Below are 25,665 nucleotides of genomic sequence, written 5' to 3'. Positions count from 1 at the left end.
GACTCGTTTCGATGGATGTTGCAACATTCAAGTTGCAGCTGCTTCGTCTCGTCGTTTTAATTAACATACTTATTTATGTGTCTATTGGTTTGTTATTGTCTTTTGACTGTATTGCAGTGTTTGAAGCAACATTTTTATACACTGCATTCCAGTCTGGGTCAAAAGAGTATCCCAGATACTTGGCAATGCAATACAGATAGTAGAGATATATGCTGTAGATCAAGAGCTATATAATTTATATTGAGTTAAAAGAGTATCTCTCAGTTAAAATAGAAAAGCTCAATTTTGTAAACATTATGAGACATAAATGTAGAATCAGACAAAAAACGATGGTAAGTGTATTAAAGCGTCGCTGTGTGTGCCTGATAGTTCGATGTTCGGCCCACTAATATATTACTAAATAGGTCGTTAAACTGGGTTACTTCGCATGTTCAATTTGCATACTGAACGTCTATTGTTAATATTGAAGGCTTGTATTTTGGTAGACTATAAATACTGTAGGGCATGGACACAGAGTTCACATTAAGACCTACATCCAAAGCTAACACCAGCAACACCATGTATAGGCTTGTAAGTAGCCCGATGAATGTCTCTGAAAAAGTCTTTGGCATTTACTCCTGATGTATTTATTCCAACAGTTCCTGCTCGCTGCACTTTTGGCTTGCGTTGCCGCCGCTCCACGGCCAGGACCAGATGCTCAGATAACCAAATTCAACACACAAGCTGAAACGGATGGCACCTACTCCTATGAGATTGAGAATAGCGAGAACACGGTCATTTCGGAGCAAGGCCAGGGCGCAGTTTATGCAAAGGGATTTTATAGCTATGTGTCACCCGAAGGGATTCCCATTCAAGTCAGCTATGTGGCCGATGAAAACGGATTCCAGCCCCAATCAGATCAGCTGCCCACGCCACCACCCATTCCGGATTATATTCTGAGAGCCATTGAATTCATTCAGCAGCATCCCACGCCCGAGGAGGTGCTCGATCGTGAGGTGCGCGCCCGTCAAATCTAACCGATACATCGAACTGACTTAGTGCTAAGCCCTAACTTAAGTAAAACCATCATAGCATCAATTGTCGCATCAAAATAAATCTGATATGTACAAATAAGCTATTGGACATAATCGTAAAGTTTCTAGATTACTCGGTGCTAATTGACGTGATTTCCTGCCAATTCATTACCAGTTGCGCAAAACTTAATTAGTGTGTTAATGCCAGACGAGAAACCACTAAAACCCCGCCAGCGGAACATAGATAAAGCCTTGGCCCGTGCGCTGCCCCAACAGCATGAGTATTCCATCTGCACAGTGGAACCACAGGCTGATAAAAATGTTAAAGGAACTACAAAACATGCTGTCAGGGATCACTGTTCGTAATATTTGTGCAACGCTTTGTCTGTTTTATAGTTCTTTGAGAAAATGAAAATTAATTAAGAACCTAAAAGGAAAATTAATACACGTTCGCTTACACGCACACACTCGCGCACACACGCACGCAACGAATTGTGGCAATGGGAATCCGTTGAAGCAGCCAACAGTCTCCCCATTTCAATTAGACATGCTCTTTGGCGGATATGAGTAGTTAATTAAAAAGATTAAGGCGCATGAGGGAATTAAGTATATGAGAGCAGAGTGTGTGGGTGTCCATTACATGCGTGTGAGCATAAATTTGTACAAATAAACACTCATGAATTTATATACTTATATATATACATATATATATATATATATATATAACGTGCGTGTTCCATATTTAATTAATTCAAATATTTGCTTGATTTTTGCATAAATATTTTTAACGTTTGCCGACACTTATGCAAATGGCCGTTCAGAGGGCTGGAAACGAAAGGTAAACACAATTGTTATTTAAATGTTTCGGCCGTTTCCCTCCTCCATCGCCTACTGCTCCTGCACCTACCACCCCGCCTCCCACAGGTGCTCGCGCTTGAGTGCTGATGCTGCCGTTTGTCGTTTGACTCCCTGGCAAAACAAAGCCCGCTGTGTAATCAAAAAACTTCTATTTAACATTTTTATTTTCAACTTGATGATAAATGCTTTGTGGAAATGTGGGCCCTATCTGGACGACAAAAGCGTTCCTAATTTGCTATGCTGGGCTTTACAAGAGTCTGTCAGTATCTGGACAGGATGTGTATACACTTTCAAATAGACGTGCTGCTATCAGTTGTTATACTTATATATGCATATTTAATTATATGCCCCAACAAACTTATTTTGATTTAGAAGTAGACATCTGTGGAAACAAACGAATTTTCTCTGCTTTTGTGTTTTTTTATCAAACTCTTTTATTTTACAATTGAATAACCATACAAAATATTTTAGTTTAGCTCCACAATGTTATGAATGCCTGTGTGTCTGTATCTATGCCAACGGCATATTAATACATTGGACAGAGCATTTGTTAGTTAACATCTTCGAAGGCTAGTCCTGGTTTATAATAACAATCAGAAATGTGAATAAAATAACTTGTTCAAGGTGATTTTGGATGGGCTACCTAGTGGTTAAGCTCAAGCAACCACAACAAAGTATGCACCTTATGCACAACAATATGTGATTTTTATTATCAACTATATACCAATTGTTGCTTTTGTTCTTCTATGTCCACCATTAGGCCGACTACGGCGCATAAAATTCCAGCATTTACCCATAACAACAGAGCCGCAGATAGACACAGGGGCTGCAGGAGGGAAATGGAAACTCTATCTGGGTAGCAGAAACAGCCTTTGGTTTGGCTGTAATACGAACAGATCTCTCGCTGTCTCTCTCTGGAGTGGCTACCATTTGTATACGCCAGCGTGGTGTATGGAACCCCAAGTGCTCATATTTAAAAAATAGCTTTGTTTTGCCACTGTTGGCTAGATTCCGGTCAAGTGTGGAGGTAGAGGGACACGGGCTTGGTTATGTTAACGGCATGTGTCACGTAGCCGGCAAAATATGCGAGCGAATGCCCGAAAATAACACGGCTCAAACACTACTCGGAAATGGCTAGAAAAAAATGGTAGGCAAAATACAAGCATTTCAATTAAGCTAAAAGTGGCTTGGTGGGGGCCAGAATGACAAGCAAAAGGGTTTTGGGGTAAAAGGGTGTTTTTTTCTTTATTATTATTATTATTTGGGTACTCGGCCGTAATCTTTGGCATTTCATTTAAAATGAAATTTCTGATGCATTCAGTTAGAGTGCTTTAAGCAGTAGGACATGGTGTTCGAATGGTAAAAAAATAAGAGAATACTGCTTGTGACGGTCATCTACTACATCACTTTTCATTTGGAATGCAATTTTTCTGGCTTGCCAGAAATGCACAGGCTATATTAATAACAATAGTGGCTGCTGGAGCTGGACGCGGTGACAGCTCAATGCAGTCCAGAGGCGACCGAATGAAAAATAATCTCCAACAATAATTGCTATAGAAAAGTTTTTGGCTAGCCAAGCCGGGAGTAGGGCAGCTGTCGACAGCAAAATAGCAGCGCAGACAAACGAAACCAATTTATTTGAAAAGTAAAAATCAATAGCCAAGAACCAACACAGCAGTGGGCACAGGTCCCACTAACGTCGCACCATTAAAAAGTTCAACTCTAGTGGCCCAAAACCAACACCATGTGAGCGCGACCTGCCCTGAAGATGTCACTTTACCGACACCTGCCCATTTTGGGGGTTTACCGGACAGTTATTGCGTTGTTGCTTGTTGTTCGCAGTTACCGGAACGCTATTTCACTTAACAGCTCAACAATATAGAATCTTGATTGTAAAAAATGCATTTGACATGCTATGAAATTCAATAGCTGTCAGTGCTTGCTACTGCGGCTAACCGCTTCCTCATGCTGCCATGCTGAGTCTGTACTAGTTGTTTTATTAGTTATTTACTTTAGTTACGCACCAGAGAGCATTTTGTGAATTCATTCCATTTAATTAGTTGCCTTCTTTGTGCTAATTTTAATATGTTCATGCGCTTTTATCCGTATTAAATACTAGGATATACAATTGGGGGGTGAGTGTACAGCTGCTAACGTATTGCAATAAAAGTTTGTCAAAAAGTTTCACTTTGTTTTGCTTTGTTGTCGCCGGCCCACATACAAACAACTCCTTCTGCATGCCCATTGTCCCATAACGAACAACAGACGCTTAACAGTCACTGTTAAGCTTAACAGCGCACACAGGAAGCCCGCCTTTTAAATGGACAACATGGCGCTCATGGCGCTCAGTTCCCGTTCGTTGGCTGCTCGTAGCTGGCGTTGCCGCATCGTTGACGTCTCGTTTGTCCACTTCCTGTAGAGCGTTCTTTGTGTGTTGTTGATGGCGTACGTAAATATTCATGTTTGATAAGCTCATGTGCGTCCTGTTTGGCTATCTGTTTCGTTGTGCATATTTTTGGCGCTCGTGTCTGTGTGTGTGTGTGAAAAACTACATTAAAAAGTTCACACACAAATTGCATTATATCCGCGCTGCGATATATTGGCGCGCTTTTTGTTGTTCTTCTTCTCAGCGCCAAATGCCTTGGGCCAGGCCACAGAGACCATAAAGTATGTACATATATGAACGTTATAAATGCTTGTGGGCATGCATACATTTTTTACTTACCTCAAATAAGTTTAAGGCATTATCCGTTATTGTTGATGTAAATTCTGCATGGCGTGCTCAAGGACTTCTGCACGTATATACATACGCTATGTGCCTGGCGATACGAGAGATCGTTTATTAAAAAAAAATCCATTAAAGCCCGCGACGATTGCGTTTGCGATTTGGTCCGATTTGTGTTCTTGTGGACCACTTGACGTCGATTGCACGACTTTGGGAGCCTTAACACCTGGCTTGGCTTAAGGCGACGGCAAATTAGTTGAAAGCACGCTGATTTACAGCAAGTTTAGGCGCATTAAGGCATTAGCCCCGGGCCACAACCTGTTGGTGATGCTAATGCTGATGCCCGAGTCAAAGTTGGGTCGTGTTGGCATATTTGGTAATGTGATTTTTGTAGCACTTTTGTTCACACCCGGCGACACATGTTGTGGTTCACACACACACACACGCGCGCACACACACGTTCACACGAACTTGGGGTATTGCTATACCCCGGGGCGATATTTACATGCATGCCCCGCTCCCGTTTGGGCATAAGCGCTTAGTGGCTGCCAAGTTTCTGCTGCAAGTTTCGTGTCGAGCAATATACATATTTATATAAAATATATGCATATGCGGATGTGTATATATATGCATGTGGCTTTATTTAAATGCCCTTTCTCAGCCCCAACTAATAATGCCCTTAAATTATACTGCTGGACAACTAACTTTTGTCGGCCCCAAGCCAATTTAATCGATATAACATATAGACGCCGACAGTTGACGCCGTGACATACGCTGTAACATATATGTAAATATTTGATGGGCCCAGTTGGGTTCAGTTAGCCGTGACTTTGCTGCCATTCCGGACACGCTTGATTCGAAGCTCAAACTGCCACATTTTGGGCCATCGTAGGTCTTGGGACTGCACTGACCGACCGGGTCATTACGATGATGACAGTGCCTGGACTCGCTTCCGGCCAGCCGCCATTAAAGCTGAGCGCTGCCAATCCATCTGAATCAGCGCAAAGTGGAAGTATGCTGGTCAAGTACCGTTGCGGCGACAATTAATTAAAACTAATTGAGTTTGGTCAATGCTCTAGCTCTGACCGCCTGACCGGCTGACTGGCTGTCTGGATGACTGGCTAATTGACTGGAGGCTGGCAGCTTGAGTTTCGGCCTGAATTGTTGTTGTAAAAAATTGTCATTTCATTAGTTTCCATTACTCGTCAAGCTACCCACGCAAGGCTTTGCGCCGCGTTATTTATGAAGTGGGCGTCCGCTTACCTGTCTCTGCGCCGTGCTACGCTTGATAATTTTCACTTTTATTGGCTTTTAATTAATGCGAAATTGTTTGGCATTATGAATACACGGCAGTATCTCTAGCGGGGCAATTAATTTGATTACAAAACGTTTAACCGGCTCTGCGTGCTAATGAGATCTTCCAAGCCAGGGCTTACTCGGCATGATGCTGATGGCCAGATACTGTCACACGTGTGCTTACGCACTCGGTTTTCAGCTCAAACGGAACAATCGACAGTCAGTCAGTCAGTCAGTTGTTCAGTTAGTCCTTCCTTGGGGAGGCACTTGCTTACTGTCGCAGTCGCGTTTGGTGTTTTGTGCTTGGATGCTTCTCGTTTCAATTGTCAATTGATGCTATCAAGTCAAGCTTGTTGTCTGTCCTTTATCCCGTTAGTGCTTGGCTGATATTGCTTTGTATGCTCCACAGGTATGTGTATGGGGGGTTGGGGCGTGTGTATCAGGAGCACGACACGATTTCACAGCAAACAGTTGCATTCATCAGTTGCCGCATTCAGTTCATTGACTGACTTTGTATGAGAACCACCAGTTTTGTATCCTTGAACAATGCACATCGTCCTTGTCTATGGGTGTCTGTTCTTTTTTCAAGCGAATGCCAGTACATAAATATTTACATGGTCCAAACACACAGTGCCACGCCCCATCAGTCATTGCCATTGATGGCTGTTCTACTGGTTATTGGTTATTGATATAAAATCTGATTATCTTTTGATTTTCTGCTTTTATGCAAGTCTGCGATGTGCAGCCAAGTGTGTCAGCTGAATGAAAGAAGCAACTCCCACAACTCAGCCCGTATCTAAGTCGAGTTCTAGCTGGGCAGGTGCAATGTCAGCCATGAGCTATAAGCATTGATTGGAAATTCTGTATTTGCCCTTGACGTTTTACCATATTGCAATCTTTTGAAATATCTCAATTCTCTAAAGATGCTCGGGACTACACCTTATGTTATGCAGCTGGCCCAGAATTATGTTAAGTCTAATGTTTAATGTAGAATTAGCGATTGTAATCTCTCACAGCTCCATGGACTAAAAGTAAGTTAATTTTGTAAGAATTGAGTCAAAGTTTAAAATATTTAATCTAGTGTCAAACTTGGCTGAATAATTTCCCTATTTTTTTTTCAAGCTCCTCCAACGTAACTTCTCCTTCTAAAAGCGATTCGAGCTGTGCTTAAAATTTGTCGTTAGGGGTTGGCAGCTATCTGGCAACCTGCTAGATATTAATGTCAACGGCACAGTCTGGGATTTGCGGCATTTGAATGAAGCCGCAGTGGCGACCACAGACCGTAGGCGGCTGTCAAGGACCTCCACGATATTTAAGGCCACCCGATGAGCAGCAGCAGCAAACCCACATTAGCTCTTGGATATTATGTAGATGCTTTATTTTCATAATTGCCAACATCTTAGCATTTCATTAAAGAGGCCTCTCGGGGCTTAAACTTGTCACCGCTAGCGTCTATGGGGTAGTTTGAGAGAGTGACTTCATGGTGGTAACAAATGATTTGATAATCACACAAAATGATTTCAAAATCAACAGCTTAAGACATTCGAATGCTTGACTTGGGCGCCAGCACGCATTATTTCCTAATTGTGTGTACATACGAGACTGTGTGTGGGTTTATATTTTTATGACTGAGAGTTGAAAGAGCATGGAGCAGGTCGCTTGTTGCTAGCAGAAGTTTTCCCTATGGGCCTTGTAGAATACAGCTTGACTTTTGTTTTGTTTGCTTAACTTCATGTCAAGCTATACGCTTGCATACATACTTACGCACATGGCAGGCCAGTGTGACAACAACTCGAACTCGAACTCGAACTCGCACTGTAAACACTTCTGTTGTTGTTGCTGCTGCTGTTAGGCCGTTAACAGTCGCTCTCACTGTTAGGCTGTGCGCAGGCGCGAAACCTTCCTCAATTGAATTTCATAGTAATTTCCTGACGATGGCAGCAATACGTTTCAGATAAGGGTACGTCGGCTCCTGGTTAGGACACTCCGCGCCGTTCACGGCAATTTAAATCTGAATTGACAGCGTACTTAAAGGCGTGCTCGTTGCGTATATTACGCGAAAGCAAAACAAACTCACAGCCGGCCCAAAGGACAACGACTCGGCGTGCGTTTAGCTATTGACGAGCATATCGTCTAAATGTTGATGACTCGCAAATATGGCTGAGCTTCTGTGAAATAGTGTGTGTGTGTGTATGTGTATTCGTGAGATACGCATAATGTATTAAGTGTCAGCAATAGAAGAAATACATTATAATTGCACAGGACAAGCAATTTGGTTGATGTTCCCCACAGGTGAGCTGCAATTTGTGCTTCACATAATGGTATACATTGTTATCGACAGATAGACACCATTATTCCTATCGCCCTGATGTGCCAGCCCCTAATACAATTTGGGACTATTTTATTTTATTTATTATTTGATTTGTTGTTGGTTGCCTCTGGCCAACACCGGTCAGCGGCCCATCCCCTTACCTCCATAGCTGCCAGCATTGGACATGGCCAAGTATTTATTTTATTTTCATTTTTTTTCTTGTGGATGTCGTGACCAGCCCTCGTCCACTTGGCCTATAAAAACCCCAAGCATTGGGTTACCCACTTAAACACTCAATTTTTTATGGCCCAACTCTTGAGTGCAGAACACTGTGGCTTTTGTCTCTTACATTTCGCTCACTTTTATAGTTGAACTTTAATCGAGGCACTTGGAATGGAGGCAACGACCACGTCCACGTTCATGTTCCTCACTCCCCCAAGTAATAATTGGAGCTAAAGCAAAAAGCCAGTTTGTCAACGTTACATATACGTCATATTTAACTGATTAAGTTGCTAAAAAATCAGAGGAAAAACAAACACACGACGGCTGAGAAGAGCTGAAAGTGAAACTCGTACATTTCTGAACGAGTGTGCAAATATGTACCCAAGTCCTGTGCCTTGCACACTTTGCTTATCTAAATTGTTTTATGCCAAAGTCCCCTACTTGTTGGGGCCCAGACCATTAAGCAGCACGCATTCAAATACACACCCACCCACCACCGCAAGCACACACACACACACACACTCAAATATATCCTAGATAATTTTTCAATGTCATTTGACGGCAGCAAAAATTTGACATTAGCCATTAATAAATTAGCGCGCATTTTGAATTTCTGTCTGCTAATTGAATATGAGAGAGAGCTGAGCCAGAGAGCTTTTGAAGTTTCGCCTGTGATATTTTAGCACCACAAATCAAATGCCACCCACACAAATCTGAATTATACAGACAGGAGCACAGCTGTGCGTTCGCCCGAAGTAATTTTATACGTAGCTTAACCTTTAACGCCAGCGCAATCCTTTGTTTCCGCCGACGCGTCGCCTTTTCACCGCCTTTCACACATCTTTTAACAATTTGACTGGAGTTGGGTGCTCTGCCACAAAGGGAAACAAATACGCCCATTGCATGGGCGTGTGTTGCCTTTTTAAAAAAATCTTTTTCAACAGTTCTCAAAATGTTCGGTAAAATGATTTTGGGGTCCGTTGCGGCGGGTCCTTTGCAGCTGTCGCTATTTATATATACCCTGGGCTTAGGAGACAAATTGAAGGATTTATTTTCTTTGCATATATGTTGTACATACTTTAAATTGATATGTTTGTATACGGTTGAAATATTGCTCATAATATATCATCAAATATATTGAATGATTTTCCCAAGCTGTCAATTTTTGTATATCGTTTGATTTAAATTAGATGAAAGTTTTTTAAAATTAAAATGCAGGAAACCAAATTATATAAATTTCTTAAGGTAAGACTGGGTGTCATGCAGTCAATCATTGTAGCTTATTTTTCGTTCTTATTCTTGTGTCTGTTGTGATTCCTTGACATGTGTTGCCGCCGTAAACCATTTGATTTTTGGCACACCCACACAGCAACAACTGCAAGTTTGTTGTGTGCGAAGTGTGTATTATGTCTGTCTGAAACATTGTTATGAATTCTCGTTGTAATTCCAATGAATACATAGTATTTCGTACATATTTGTAAGCTAAGCCCAAAGGTAAAGCTTTAAAATGCCAGTCGACCCAGCGGGACCCCTGTGGTTCTGTGGCCACAAAGTGTCTTTTCGGATACGACTTCATGTCACTGTCGCCATTTAAGACGAAGCCAAGACTGTTTATTTTTCCCTTACCCCGACCCACTATAAATGTATACTCATTTAAGTGCGGTCAGGTGGCGGGTATGATGAAATAAAACTTCGTTACATTACTAACACAAATATTCTAAAGCTTACATATGCATGTCAACGAAAGTAGACAGCCTTTAAAATTCACATTATTTCAACTTATGAAAATCGCATGGAAAGGCAAGCACAAAGCTTTTCCCCTTCTAATCTCTCTAGCTCTCTCTCTCTAGAGGGAAAATGGCTAATATTTAAATCAACCTTATTACAATATTTGTCGACTTGACCCTTCAAAAAGGAGTGTGCTTTGTAAATATAAATACCCTTGTATCATGTAACATATCCGAGGAATTGTCAACCTTATAAGCTATAAAGCTAAAACTAATTTTCTTATTCTAAGAAAATATTATGGTGCTTTTAATTTTCTACGAATGCTCACAGCAGCCGCACAAAATATACCACATTATATTGCCCGCCCGCGTCGGGTGGAACGCCAATTAGCGTAATTGCAAAATAATAAAAAAAAACTACTTGAAGCTGAGACAAAAGCATTAAAAAAACGCAGCTCTGCGGTGCTTTATGCTGTTTCTTTTTTTCGACTGGAACAAATTAACATTAAATTGTTTTTAATTTTTAAGCAGCTTAAGAACTGACCAACTCTCTGCGGTTTTCGCAGCCTGAATGCAATTCTTGTGGTTGGCTTGAATTGGACATGAACCCACTGAATAAAAGATAGATGACTCTAGGTTAAGCGTCAGCTTGGTTAGAGACATTATAATAACATCCATCATCCCGGACTATATAGGGATGACAGCAACAAATGTTAAGGCTCTTCACTGTGTAAACATGGCCTATTTTTGTTTACCAAAAATGCTAGGGTTTGCTGTACTTTTGGTGCCAACAGGCAAGTGGCCTTTGAGGGCCATTTGGCGTGCTGATTTCGCCGCACGTCCTATATCTATGTGTAGGCATGTATATGGACCAATAATAAGCCATTTCGTGCACATAATTGGCGGGGGTAGACGGCGAGTAAATAGCCATAATTAATGTATACTCGAACAATATAAACATAAATGTGACCTGACCGAAATACAAAAAGTGGCTGAAAGTTCACGTCACAGACAAAAAACGAAAATAACAGAAAAAACAAAGCGGAAACCACAGGGCGAGAGCAACGGAAATTGTTTGTCACCGCGTTTTTTTGTGTATGTGGCTGCGTGTGTGTGTGTGTACTTGTGTGTGCGTGCGTAATACTCACGCGGGAAAGTATGCAATAAAGGCTATTTTTTCATTGATACGCAAACAAGCGAGCGATTTGTAACGATATAGCTTTGCTTTTATGTATATTCTGCATCGATACACAGTATCAGTATTTCGGGCCGAAAAAAAGCAGCGAAAATTGCCAGAGACAACAGGAAAACATATTTTCGTGGACGAGGACATCATTGCCCTTGATTGCGTTGACATAATCGCATTGACAGTCAACGCATCCTGCGGATATTTGCAGCCGTTGCGGTCGCTTCGAGCGTTCGAGCAAAAACCATTTTCGCTTATAATGTGAAGATACAAATTTTCTGCATATGTACTTCTGAATCCCATTCATTCGATAATCAAGTTATATCCATTTAAGAAATGCATTATGGTAGGACAAACTTCGCTAAATTAGATCAGAAAATTGTGACAGACAAAATGTTTGCTTCCAGCTCTAACTAAAGCTTATAGTTAATGCTCTTTGAAAACTTCAAAATCACATTACTTTGACTAAACTCATTCGGCTTTTAAGCTTGCTGGCAACTCGATTATAATTTTGCCATCTAGTTTTATTTTGCTCATAGTTGAATATTTGCGCATGCAGGGTATTTCACAGTGTTGTAATTATCTATTACCTCCAAGAAGATATCGTTTATTCTCGCACAAAGCATGCTCGGCTTTGCATAATTTTGAGACACATTAAACCTCAGCCGATGGCGGTCCCAGAAACTTTAATCAAGCGCAAAGCCTTTTTATTTTTGATAATAGAAAAATTAAATGAATGCAAACTGTTGTGAATTTGCCGCTGCACAAAGGATGTCTCGAAATTATGCGCTCCGCTCTCGAGGGTGCCATTGTCATTGACAAGTGGTGACAGCTGCTCCGTTCTGTGCCCCTTCTTCTTCTGCTGCTTCTTCTTCTTCTTTTTGCTGTTGCTGCTGTTGTTCTGGCTGTCTGGAGTCCTTTGTGCCGTCGCGCACTCGCTGCGCTGTGACGTTTTTATTACAAAGGCTCATGAATTTTATTTGGCACGAAAATAGCAGGGCGGTCTACTGTTGCCAATTTGATGAGCATTTTTGGGCGATTTTCGTTTTTGGCCTTGGCTGCAACATGAACGCGAATGCCGTGACAGCAGCGACCAGAAACGGGAAGCCAGCCAGCCAGGAAGCACACAGTAGGCGCTCGAAACTATGAGCTCAAGATTACGAAAATTGTTTACACAATGCGCCAGCGTGGCATGCGCTGCCCACCACAGCTCTAATTAAAAAAGTTTCACGTTTAACCGCTTGAGTTGGCAGTACGCACGCACACTAGCGTGTGTGTATGTGCGTACGGTATGTGGCATGTGTGTTGTGTGGCAGGATGTGTGTGTATTAGTGCGTGGCTAGACAATCAAAACTTTTGTTCAGGCAGATCCACAGCAGCTTCAAAGACAAACCGAGCAACTGGAGCAACTAGAAACCTTACCGCAAAACGCACGCCTGGCGACCTCAGATTTCTTGGCTCCCACGCCTCGACGACTATAAAATTAATGAAGCGCCTCAGTTAGGAGCATTCAGCTGTCGGCTATTGCCACAAAAGAGACATTAAAGTTGTCTTTGCCTTTGCTGCCAGTTGACATGGTTGTTGCTCTAGTCTCGTGCTGGCTTCTCATTGCTGATGCTTATTTAAATATGCGCATAAAAGCTACGAACGCCCGTCAGGATTTATGGCCTGCGGCCGCTGGGGGTCCCTTTTTGGGCGCGCGCTTCGCCCATTTTGTGGCTAATCTCTGATGTACACTTAATTATGTGGCACGCTTGCTGATTGCCGACGATCTCTGGCAGCTGCCAACCCTTTCTATACCCGCGCCCAGAGGGCAACCAACTTTTAAATAAGTGTCTAATTATACACTAGCAGAAGATTATAAATAATTGATAAATCATCGAAAACGGATTCTTTTTCTCAGTTTTAAATTAGTTATATGTGGCGTATGATTAATATTTTAATTTAACTGTACTAATCAAAGTGTAAACTCTGGATACAGGTATTTCATAGTCGGTCATTGAGTTCTTAGCAATTTCCATTATTCTTAATGCTTTGTCGCATACCCTTTTGACTCTTTGACTGAGCCATATGCCATGTAAATTTCATATAGTTAATCCTGTTAGTTAGTCAAGCAAAAGTATGATAAATTTTTTACAATTTCATTGGCCTTTTACTCTGTCGGTGGCAGTGCAAACAACATGGCCAAAAAAAAAAAAAAAGAAACGCTAAAAATGCATGAGAAAGGAGGCGGAACTGCGGGGCCATGTTCGCTGCATGCAAAATTCACTGCAAATTCAGTGAAAGTTGCGCAGCAGCTGCAAGTTTGCCATGGTATAAAAAAAAGAGCCCGAAATTGAGCAACTGGCAAAAAGAAACGCAAAAATTTCTTTTCGCAACCCGCCCTGCATTCCACTTATTTTACGCTACACTGGCTGCCATAAAGCAATCAATTCGAGCAGAGTGCGTGCACTCTCTCACGTCAATCTGTGGGATTTGATGCCGACCAACAACACCTTTGACAAGGAGCACTCGAAAAACATTGAATACGAGGCGAGAATTTTAGACCATGTTAGTAATTGCTTTTAAGCGAAACTCTTGCTAGGTGCCACTATCCTTGGCCGCAGCGAATGACCACTAATCCATCAAACAGTCAAACAATCGGGCAACACTTGTATTTATTCGAAACACTTGATAAACATCCACAATTAGTTAATTTGCTACAATTCAATGAAATTGAATATGAATAAGCAGCTCGATGGGATACCCCATACCCCAATACCCCATTTGTTCTATTTTCAGTTTGCAACACGGGTCACTTGCGCATTTGATTGAATCGAGTAATATTCACTTGTCATGCGATTGAATGATTACGATTACGGCAATCAAAGCGCAGGAACGCGAATAGCGCATTTCATGTAAATTGGCTGAGACCCTAAGGCAAACTTAAGCCAAGTAATGCGTATCTTGAATTAGTTCGAATATAAAATTCATCTGCGCTGCCAGTTAATATTACGCATACGCCCCATGGCAATATAAATTATGCTCTCATAGGACTAAAGACAAAAACCACTGAAAACGCAAAGGCAACTACTGTCACTTAACAGAAAAATAAGTCGAAATATATTCCAATACAATAATTGACTGCGTTGAAGCGCCGTAGTCTATTGATTTGTTGTAGGACGTGGCATCCGTAAATGTCTTATAAATAATAGCCTAGACGGAGAAAATCAATTTTTAAAGGATAATTAATAATCTGATTTAGAGTTTACCTTAATAATATTCTTGCAACCTTCATTAGATTCTGCTTTAAGCTGTTATTAACAGAGACTCTGCTAACAGGCCTGTTTATTAACAGAGTATCCAGCAGTTGAGATTGCCCTTGCTTCGCAACACAAACATTTAAAATATGTTTTCATTACATTTTGCTTTCTTTTTTTTTTTTACTTCGAGCAAATGAAAAGCAAAGCATTTTCAAGCAACAGCATAAAAGATAGAAAAAAAATTTGCAGGGATTATTGCAGGAATTCATTACAGACTTCGATAAAGCAAATTGTTTTGGCTTAAATATTTCGAACTTTGTGTCCACTATCTCACATCTTTTAAGATATCCATTTAAGGAGTTAATATGACAAGGTCACAATTGAATAACGGCAAAGCGTTGAAAATTTCTACTGTCCAAGTCTTGAGGTCGTGTACTGTGTGTTAAAAAGAAAGTTGTTGCAAACTTTGGCATCGGTTCGAATGGTGGCGGCCGCCTCATGTTGTAAGTGCTGGGTAAACTTTTAATTATTGCACACTTGTGACGTTCAATTTGCGCGCGATGTTGTAAGATTGAAAAGTTTGCAGAGCTCAATTATGTACGAGTTTGAAATATATGTCTTAAATGCTTTGGCGCCAATTTATTGGGTTAAATTGTTGTTTGTGTTTTTTTAAGACAGTTTTCCGGAGAGCCCAGAGTCAGAGATATAGAGAAAGCTACGTAGCATTTGTATTTGTTTTGACTTAAAAGTAAATATTTTAAATTTTATGTAACAATGTTTCAAACACGTCTTAAGAGTCTTACCGAAAAAGCGGAGAAAGCCGAGGACCGACGTCGTTTCGTTTTTCGAACTTTTCTGCTGTTCATCGCATTTCTGCTGCTTGCCGTACTCCAATGGATAGCGATTACGGCCCTGGCTGGGTAACATGCTCTATTGAGCTTCCATTAAGAACTACTACAGCCATAATATGCTGTTTAATCTACAGAAACAAAATTACTGACCTGGTGTATAGCCATGAGTCGGCACTGTTGATTGTGTTCTTCATGAGCATCATGTTCTTCCTGGTGTTCGCCGTCAGCTCCCAAATACGGAAAATGGCTTGCATGAACTGGGTCCTTACTCTACTTGTCATCGAGGGCCAGATCTTGGCCATCGGGCTCCTGGTGGTTAAGACAAATATGCTGCGACTGCTGATTGGCTTTCTAGTTGCCTTGATATTAATAGTTATGTCTTCGTTAATGGCTATATTTATACCGGTAAGTTAAAAAAAGGAATGTAGCACAAGTAATTCCAAATTCATATCGCTATGCCATCCAGTTTGACCTCACGAAATATGCAACAATGTTGTTCTTGGTGGACTTCTTTTTGCTTGTGTTCTGTATTTATACTATCACCTACTTGTTAATCCTACATCTGAGTTGGCCCTTTTTCCTGTACGCTTTTATCATCGTGATGCTGGTGTTACCCGTAAGGCGTTGCTTATTGTTATACTTGCCTTTGATGACCTCACACTTCAAAACACGTACACAACACGCACACACACTATGTCACACACCCATGTCACAACCACTCGACATGCACTCGCCATTTACAGATTGTGATGTATCATGTGCAATCGGTTATGGGTAATGGCCAAGAGCGGACCGGGCTGAAAGATGACAAGTTATCCGCGCTGCTATTGTTTCACGATTTTCTGGCCCTGTACATGCTAACATTTTACTGGCGACCCACTAAATAAAAGCCATGTTTCAGAGATGCCCTTGCGCTGGGCAGAAGCTCGTCTCTATTCAAGCTCTTTCTGTCTCAGACAAACATCCATGCGGTTTCTGGAAAAAGCCGGCAACGTCCTCTGTAGGCAGCCTGTCGGTCCCAGTTGATGAAGCATTATGTGATCACGACACAGAATCAGTCCATCACCGTCGCAGTCCCTGGCGTATGATGTTATGAAGCTGCGCACAGTTTCTGTGGCACACTCTGGATTTGATACGCAACTCTCGTAATCTGGAATGATGTTTTGTAGGGCTTAGTCGATGGTCAAAGGAAGCCAGCTGGCAGCTCGCATTACCCTGTGCTGCAATGAACTGACCGAGCCGTATCGCATCCTGCCAATACGGCCGGGAGATACGATAGATGCTACATGGGCTTGGCCCGCACATTGCTGGCTTATGGTCCGTGGCCGTTGCTGCAATGCACTCCAAACAGTCATCGCTGAGGAGCGGTGAGCCAAGTGCAGCTGTAATGAACGCACAGATGAGTATCGATAAATTGGACGAAATCCTGGCTTACAGTGCCAAACGTCCCTCATTTTGAAGACAACAAATTTCGGTTTTTATAAGTGTTTAAACATTTTTGTTATCTCCTTTACTATGTTGCAATATATATGTATCTATACATGTATGTAGATGTTTACATTTGGTTAGCATAAAGCTGCTGGGGCGTTTTAGTGGGCACTTTAAACGTGACCGAGTACTTTGCCAAATAACTCCCACTTATCATGACTTACCCACCCCCGGAGCAGTGACCACTTCAAAGGGGAGTATCACCTCGCTGACATTGTTCTCCTTTGTCGCCAGCGCGATATTCAGGCGCCCGAGATGATTCTTTTGCTTTAGATGCATGTAAATGGCGCCCGCGATAAGCAACAGCGCTACGAAAATGGCAGCTGAGCTCAGCAGCTTCTTAATGCGACACTTTCCATACTTGGCCCAACTGCTTCGCTGTTGCTGCCGTTGACTGCCCTGCAAAAGTTGCACCTCAACTGGGGAAGGGGCTATATTTATCGGAGTCGTTGACATTGTTGATGCACTTTGTGGAGGCACTTAATAAATTGGCGTTCTAATTCTTTACTTGTCAGCGTAACGGAGGCTCTTTCGGGTGCGGGTTGTACAGGTACTCGTCTGATACTGGGCGATAACCCCAGCAAATGTACTCGAATGCTAGCTCATTTAGATTATCGCTCTCTCTCTCTTTCACTGTTTGGCCTGTAATTCATGCTTGCGGTTTCGGAGCGGGCGTTCTCTATCTTGACAGCTCGGGGCTTATCTGAAACCGCACAACTTGCTCATATTCTGGGCTGCTCGCGGGCTGCCTCTCAGTCAATTGCTGTTGTTCTATGCCACGCTCCGCACATAAAACGCAGATGTGCTCGCCGAAATTAGGTGTCGATTGCATTTGCTAGTTCAACTTCGCATATGACAATTTACGGCGGGTCTGGAACTGGGCTTGGGTCTGGCGCTGGCTTAGGGTGGGCGTAAAACCTTGCGCATTTGTATGCACGTACTGTAAGCAAATATGAAAAATTGTTGAGCACATTGCAAACTGGCAACGCAACCATTTGGCAAGCATGTGGCACGAGCAGAGGCGTCGGCAACGTGGTAAGTGTCAATGGGAATTTTTGAATTATTTGTGTGCACTCAGAACACATCAATCGTTATTTGGAAGCAAAACTTGATTAATGTCACTTATCTAATCCATGTCCGAATTTGGACTTTGTTTTTTGTTTTCTATGCTTATTGGATATTTGATCATATCTACGCGTATTAAAACATATATTTATCTACATTAACATGAACTCTTAAAATCTTCAGAAATATGGAATATCTACTTAAAATTCGTACATACCAAAAATTGTCCATAAGTTTGTTTTAACCCACTTCTAACGATCAACGCAATCATCTGAAAAAAAAAATCCAAATTGTACGTTAAGATTTCATATGGAAAAAAAGATTTACTAGCAGCAAGTACAAAAGCATGCTGTAAAAATGAAGAATTCTCAATCGACGCAGCACAAAAGTATGCTTCTGTTATCAACCAGTTAAATTTAGCTTTTACGGTTAAGCTGTGCGTTGACCAAAAGTCAGCACAACTACATTCATATATTTGTAATAATCTACTCACCTCTAAATCCATACGCAAGATTATCTTATCGTCATCTATCAGTAGGCGGGAGTCAAACTTTTATAAGAACACATAACTGAAAGAAAAAAAAACCAGAGATAATGTTAATTAGCTTAAGTACGCTAACTGAGCTCGGCCATAGCCACCTTCACCTTTGTTAAAGCCTCGGCCGCCTCCAAAATATTAGCTTGCGTCTCCTCCTATACCGAAGCCGCCGCCTCCTTAAATATAAAAGACTCCTCTTTCTCCGTTGCTAAGTCTCCTCTTATGTCGAAGCCGCCGTTTCCTCCTATGTCGAAGCCGCCGTTTCCTCCTATGTCGAAGCCGCCTCCTCTTGTGTCGAAGCCGCCGTTTCCTTCCATGTCGAAGCCGTCGTTTCCTTCCATGTCGAAGCCGCCGTTTCCTTCCATGTCGAAGCCGCCGTTTCCTTCCATGTCGAAGCCGCCGTTTCCTTCCATGTCGAAGCCGCCGTTTCCTTCCATGTCGAAGCCGCCGTTTCCTTCCATGTCGAAGCCGCCGTCTCCTCCTGTGCTGAAGCCGCCGTCTCCTCCTGTGCTGAAGCCGCCGTCTCCTCCTGTGCTGAAGCCGCCGTCTCCTCCTGTGCTGAAGCCGCCGTCTCCTCCTGTGCTGAAGCCGCCGGGACTTACTTAAATTCTTGAGAATCGAGTAGAGGGGCATTACTTAAGATAACGTTTTTTCTGTTTACATCGTAGCTGCCAACCTACATACATACATACATACATACATACATACATACATACATACATACATACATACATACATACATACATACATACATACACACATACACACATACATACATACATACATACATACATACATACATAAATATATACATAAATACATACATACATACATACATATATATATATATATATATATATATATATATATATATACATACATACATACATACATACATACATACATACATACATACATACATAGATACATACATACATACATACATACATACATACGTACATATATATATACACGCATACCCTCACGAACCTAGATTTCTTCACGAATAAAATTATATTCAAATTAAATAATGATCAAAATATTGATGTTAGAGGAATGAATAAAGGAATTTTTAAGAATCAATCCAACTAGATGCCTTCCAGCTATCATGTTTGCCAAAATAACTTACGTGTAAGCTTTACGTAACCAGGTTAACTCCATGCTCCAACGTAAACTAGTTGTGAGGCTGTTTTATTTTTAAACCACTCTAAATATTTCCCCTAGAGCTTGAATTTAAGCTGTCAATGGCTGAACATGGGTGGGAAAAAATCACATGTACGCGACAGGACCAGCCCACTTAGCAGCTGCCGGCCAGGTGCACAGCTTAATGTGTGCCGTCATTTAGTTGATTGTTTTTATATACCCTGTAGTAAAATCGTTGGATCTGATATCTGATTGTGTATGTATGTAAAAAGGAAATTAATTGGATTGCATGTGCAAAGAAATTGGAAATAGATAGACAATAGTATAAGAATAGAAAATGTGTTTGGTGATGTGGATTTAAGCGAACATCATTATTTATGTATAGCTTAGGTATGCAGAAGGGGGTTGGAGTTTCCATATGCTTGCATGTGGAAATATGTATGCAGGTATATATACAGTTTATCTGCAAAGGCTCTCTCTTGCGAGCTAGGATGACTCTTGCCCTTATTACGAATTCTACATCCATTACCTAATTTGCTGAAATATGAATCGTATTTGTAATAAGATATATATATCATCCGCCAAAACATTCATTTTGACTTACCCGATAGTTCTTGATGTGCAGGGTATTTGGCAGTTGTTGTTATGTTTAAAGTTGTTTTTGTTTCCTCCCACATTGCTCAGTTCGTTGGCCTTGTGTGTGTCGCTTTCAAATGTCATCATTGTCTTAAGGCATTTCCTGCGCTCCTCTTGGCCAAAGTAATTTGCGTGTTTTCTTACAAAACACATGAGAATGGCTGCGAGCAGGGTCCCAAAAACCGAATTCAATTATGGTATCGTTTTAAGTAGTTCTTTAAATGGCTTTTTGTTCGCAACGTTAAGGGCAGAGCGAGACCAGTGGGCGGCCAAGGGGCCGCCAGGGTACAACAATGGAGCGTGATTCCGGCAAGGTCGTTGGGAACGAGTTAGTGTGTGTTACATGCACATACTTATAATGTACTCATTATGTGGCACATTCTTGTTCTTGCATATTTTCCAACCGAATTCCTTTGAGCTGCGACGCCGGCACTGAAAAGTGCTCAGAAACTGGCCGCTCTAATGGCGAAATTCGAGTCGAGGCACTTGCTGCACTCGATTACGGTCGGCACTTTCCGGCTTGATACCATTCATTGGCTTGTTGTTCCGCCTGCATTTGTATGGGTAGCGGCAAAGGGGCGGCAGCAGTGTGCTGCTGCTGGTGTACCCTGAACACGTAGCGAGCTAAAACAAAGTTAATTAGATTTGTTGCAAGATGGTCATTATTGAACCCAAATGGTCCATGGATAGGCAGGAGGGGTAAGGCAGCGTCGCGCCCTTTTAATGGACTAGCTAGTTCAGTCATTTTGAAATTTTGTATGCACCATTTTTATGTGGTTTACTCGCCTGGAACGGCCCGTGTCCATGCAATTACCCAGCTGGATGGCAGCTCTGGCCACTGGGCATTGCTCAAACGCAGACAACTTAAATCTCGGTTGTTCTTTATGCAATTCGCGTACCGTTTTTATGTATTTACGAGTGGTTGCGTGTAAAATGTGTGCATTTCTCTTTGCAGCTAAACCAGATATTAAGCAGGATAACGTCCAGGGCGCTGAAGGCTGCCGGTAAAAGTTATATTATTAACAGGTTCTGAAATCGGAAATGTAAATGTGGCCAACGGCAAAGTTGTCTGATTGAAAATGCAAATCGCATACAGAAACTGATTGCGGGGCTAAAACGAATTTTGTGGCTGGAGAAAACAAGTAATCAAGTGCACACAGGTTACCGTCTAACCCACCTATCTACCCGTTGCACGCTGCGTATGCGTAATAAGCAGCAGCAACAGCAACAGCACGTGCGTGTCGAAAGGGTGCACACAGGGCGACGGGCAGGCACAGTTGACCATTAAAGTGGCGGAAATGACACTGGCAAAATGTATCGCTGCAAAAATTGGTTTTGTGCGCGCAGCAACAACAACAACTACGTCGACGTGGCACTAAACGAGCCGGGCCAAACCACGACGTCCACGTTACCACCGACGCCCAAAAGCAACAGTAACAGCAACAGCAACAGCATTAATAGAGCTCGCAATAAGGCCAATAGCAATCAGCAGGCAAACGCGAGTGCGACCCACAGATCCACACCCACCGATGATCCACCGCAGGCAGCAGCCGGAGCAGCAGCAGGAGCAGCAAGTGGTGCAGCTCATGTGGTCACCTTTTTGGAGGATGCACCGAGCAGTAGTAATGGCGGCGTAACCAGCAGCCGGATTGTGACCACCGCTGAGCTGCATCAGGCTCACATGCTGGAGCACCATTCCAATTTGGATGCCATCGAGCAGGCCGACGATTTCATTTATGGTCCTGGGGCAGGGCTGTCGCTGTGTGACGATAGCCTGCCCTCGGCCAAGAATTGCTACAGACTGGTCATGTTAGGGTGAGTATTCGTATAATCAAAGCTATACGAGTTAGTCCTTCTGCCGGGCACTTAAAGGCAACTCCACTTTGCAGGTCGTCACGCGCTGGTAAATCGTCGATTGTGGCACGTTTCCTGGGCAATCGCTTTGAGGAGGCCTATACGCCAACTATTGAGGAGTTTCATCGCAAATTGTATCGCATACGAAACGAGGTCTTTCAATTGGATATTTTGGATACTTCTGGCTATCATCCGTTTCCCGCAATGCGTCGTTTGTCATTTTTAACGGGTGAGTTGAATGTGTGCGCCTGTGTGTGTGTGTATGTGTGTGAGTCTGTGTGTGTGTGTTGGCCGCAATCATATCAAACGCACGTTTCATCACTTAAGTTGCCGAGTTCCCGCCGCTATTTAATGTGCTATAAATTATCATAAGAATCAGCCACAGCTGGAGCTCTGCCGGAGTCAGTTATTTGTTCTTACACACACACACACACACACACACAAGTCCAGACACTCACATCTTCCGGTAGTCCCAATGTGCAATAAAGGACCCAATAAATAAGCAATAAATTTGTATTAGCTAAATCAAATATTGTTAAATATTTCATTTGATGGCATCGATTTGCATTTCAGGCGATCTCTTTATATTGGTATTTAGCATGGACTCTCGCGAATCCTTTGAGGAGGTTGTGCGTCTGCGAGAGAATATACTGGAGACCAAGTGGGCGGCACTTAATCCAGGTTCGGGCTTCAAGAAGAAAAGTCTGCCAAAAATACCCATGATACTGGCGGGCAACAAATGTGATCGCGAATTCAAGTGAGTTGAGGATAAACTTGATCAATCAATCGAAAATTTAAATTGTTTCCATTCGAACAGAACCGTGCAACTGGACGAGGTTATGGGCTACATAGCTGGGCAGGACAATTGCTGCACTTTTGTGGAATGCTCAGCACGCCAGAACTATCGCATCGACGATCTGTTCCATGCGCTGTTCATGGTTTCCAACCTGCCACTGGAGATGACACCGAACCAGCACCGACGCCTTGTGTCCGTCTTCGGTGCACCCTCTCCACTGCCTCCGCACGGCTCTGCCGTTGGTGGCACCAAGAAGAATGCCCTGTCCATCAAGCGCCGCTTCAGCGATGCCTGCGGCGTGGTCACGCCCAATGCACGGCGTCCCAGCATACGCACCGATCTCAACCTGATGCGCTCCAAGACGATGGCCCTCAACGATGGCGGCGAGGGGGTGCGCAGTACATCCCGCTGGAACCGCTGCGCCATCATGTGAATCTGCTCATTAGGAAAGAGATTACACTTCTGGCGCCCATGTGATAGTAGTGAGAAGCGGTCACAGTGTGGGTGAGGCCACCAGAGAGATATAGAAAGAGATAGACATAGAGATAGAGACAGAGACGGAGAGAAAGATCTTATTTTTAAACGCAGCGTTTGGGTGATTTCGTTATGTAATGTAAATACTTGAGCACACATTTATACAAAATAAAACTAGGAACATGTATGTGGCCTAGGCAAGCATGCAAGCAAATTTAATATGCATTTTGCATTTTTTCGCATTGTTATTATACTATTAGCAAAGCAAACAATTCGAATATAGAATATTATGCATATTTAATCACAGTTATCGAACAGCACCCCGTATCTGCCAGCCTCTTCTATGTAAACAGACCAAATAGCCTACGTCTACCTTCTACAAATATTTACATATTCGATTTTATTGTAATTTTTATCGGCACTTTGTTTTTTAATTGACGCACAACAAAACACATAAATGCAGGCGACAATAATGTTAGGATGTACTTGGAATTGGTACTTGTTCGTATTTGACTCGGTTTAAGGTTAATAACAAAATGGAATTTGAATGAATTGAAATGTAAACTCATAGTTAATTTAATTGTTATTGTTGATTGTTGTTGATGTTACCACGTTCTTTTCAGAAGTTTTGCATATCAGCCAAAAATATCCAAAAAAAAAAAACAAAATAAAGACCCAGCATTAAATCAAAATCTAAGCACGCCAAAACCGTAAACCCAAAAACTTTAGACCTAGAGGGTCCAATCAAACACTATGGTAAAACTTGTACACCGAGCAACCAGACCTAAAGAACAAATACTTAAAACTACTCTATGCCAATACATAATCATATACAGTGAGTACATATATGAGTATATATATTATACTAAGACACATACACCCATACTTATACATATACACGTATAGCGTTAAACCGAATTTATGTGTAGTAAATTCGAGTTTCAATTTAACCTAAGCAACAGCAACAATTTTCGCGAGTTTAACTAAACCTTTAACACAAGTATTATGAGTAAAGGAATTAACAATTTCAATATGAAACAAAGACCAAATTAACATTATACTATATACAATACAATACTTATATACTTACTATATTATATACCATATCTAAACTGATCAAAATGCGTTAACATAAAAGTTATTTAAAATTTCGACGCGAATATTGCATTATTCCAAGAAGTGCAAATATATACAATTTTCATGGAATGGGACACACATACGTTACGATTAAAGTTGAATATAAATATACATATATATTGTATTAATAACAACCTTAACAATTATGGGCAATGGGCCTGGTATTTGCAAAATATGTTAAGTATAAAATTTACATTTTAATGCTTTGGATTTGCATTGTTTATTATGATTAAATAAAATTCATAAAATTACACAAATTTTTGAATTTTTTAAGAGGGGGTCATATTCCTTGAGCTTAAAAGCTTGACTAGGTTGGAGGTGTGCAGAGCTTTGCGTGTCTTAAAACTTTGCCAAGGCTTTAAGGATGTCATCAAGAATGGTTGCTGTAACGGGCTGCCAGAAGCTTATGCCAAGAAAGCTTTAAAGCTTGAACAATGTCCGCAAAAGCTTAACAAAAGCTCTTCCTGATTTGAAAATTTAACGTTACCAAAAGGATACAATTTAAAAAATCAGTATCTTAGAGGCAACAGAGCAACTATAACTCAGAGTTGCATTATGTTAGATAATTTATCTGATCACATTTACATATATGTATCTGATATAACCATAACCATAACAATAACGGTAATTTAGTAAATAACTTGAGTCTACGCTCAACAATCTGCCACACGCTGCCAAATAACAAAGCATTGTCTATGGCCCAACAGCGACCACGTGGCCAAACTAATTGCCGTGTCCAGGGAGCTGGGAAATCGCCGCCTGGTTAGAGCCATGGCCAACAGCAGCGGCAGCATGTCCAAAGGGGTGGCACGTGCTGTGTCGCGACAACAACACATTTACGCCCAATTGAACAATGAGTGCTGCTGTTGGGGCAGCACCCTGCGGGACGTTAGCCGAGCGGCAGGGGGTGGAAGAGGGGCACGTACTAGCTGAACGCTTAAAAGTGCCGTCAATTTTAATTGTTTGTCTGATCGCAGACAGGGGCTATTAATAGGCTTATGGTTTATATGAAATACTGAGCTGGTGCCGTGTGGCTTTGGGCATTAGCTGCTGGTGCTGCCCCTCTTCCCACTCCCCGCTTGTTGCTGCTTTTGCCGACACTC

The 25,665-nt window shown here is 41.9% G+C and overlaps 5 protein-coding genes across 8 annotated transcripts; 3 read left to right on the top strand and 2 right to left on the bottom strand.

Moving 5' to 3' along the window:
- Positions 1–398: 398 nt before the first annotated feature.
- Positions 399–1,101, top strand: Cpr65Ea (Cuticular protein 65Ea). Its single transcript, XM_002046855.4, has 2 exons — positions 399–570; positions 639–1,101. Exons 1-2 carry the CDS (start codon positions 505–507, stop codon positions 1,014–1,016), a joined length of 444 nt encoding a protein of 147 aa, XP_002046891.4. The 5' UTR covers positions 399–504; the 3' UTR covers positions 1,017–1,101.
- A 3,133-nt stretch (positions 1,102–4,234) lies between these two features.
- LOC6624153 (GTP-binding protein Rhes) lies at positions 4,235–24,728 on the top strand. Of its 4 annotated transcripts, none has more exons than XM_032434728.2 (5): positions 4,235–4,316; positions 21,257–22,116; positions 22,191–22,384; positions 22,729–22,912; positions 22,973–24,728. In XM_032434728.2, exons 2-5 carry the CDS (start codon positions 21,614–21,616, stop codon positions 23,382–23,384), a joined length of 1,293 nt encoding a protein of 430 aa, XP_032290619.1. In that variant the 5' UTR covers positions 4,235–4,316; positions 21,257–21,613; the 3' UTR covers positions 23,385–24,728. The 4 variants fall into 4 exon arrangements, with proteins under 4 accessions (XP_032290619.1, XP_032290620.1, XP_015030842.1 ...); XM_032434729.2 differs by lacking the exon at positions 4,235–4,316 and adding an exon at positions 4,329–4,538; XM_015175356.3 differs by lacking the exon at positions 4,235–4,316 and adding an exon at positions 7,847–8,184.
- Positions 9,603–16,977, top strand: LOC6624182 (uncharacterized). Its single transcript, XM_002046854.4, has 5 exons — positions 9,603–9,670; positions 15,376–15,500; positions 15,566–15,836; positions 15,898–16,047; positions 16,175–16,977. The coding sequence occupies exons 1-5, from the start codon at positions 9,638–9,640 to the stop codon at positions 16,316–16,318; spliced, it is 723 nt and encodes a 240-aa protein (XP_002046890.3). The 5' UTR covers positions 9,603–9,637; the 3' UTR covers positions 16,319–16,977.
- Positions 16,327–17,486, bottom strand: LOC6624176 (uncharacterized). The gene is made up of 3 exons (XM_002046853.4): positions 17,084–17,486; positions 16,646–16,813; positions 16,327–16,581 (listed from the first exon to the last, which is right to left on the bottom strand). The coding sequence occupies exons 1-3, from the start codon at positions 17,373–17,375 to the stop codon at positions 16,364–16,366; spliced, it is 678 nt and encodes a 225-aa protein (XP_002046889.1). The 5' UTR covers positions 17,376–17,486; the 3' UTR covers positions 16,327–16,363.
- On the bottom strand, positions 18,678–20,388 carry LOC138911019 (uncharacterized). The gene is made up of 2 exons (XM_070207846.1): positions 20,270–20,388; positions 18,678–19,104 (listed from the first exon to the last, which is right to left on the bottom strand). The coding sequence occupies exons 1-2, from the start codon at positions 20,386–20,388 to the stop codon at positions 18,678–18,680; spliced, it is 546 nt and encodes a 181-aa protein (XP_070063947.1).
- Positions 24,729–25,665: the final 937 nt, after the last annotated feature.

Source organism: Drosophila virilis, chromosome 3 (assembly GCF_030788295.1).
Source record: "Drosophila virilis strain 15010-1051.87 chromosome 3, Dvir_AGI_RSII-ME, whole genome shotgun sequence".
In the NCBI taxonomy this organism is placed as follows: Eukaryota; Metazoa; Arthropoda; class Insecta; order Diptera; family Drosophilidae; genus Drosophila; species Drosophila virilis.
The sequence above is the reverse complement of the archived record's forward strand: the minus strand, read 5'-3'. Positions and strand labels throughout refer to the sequence as shown.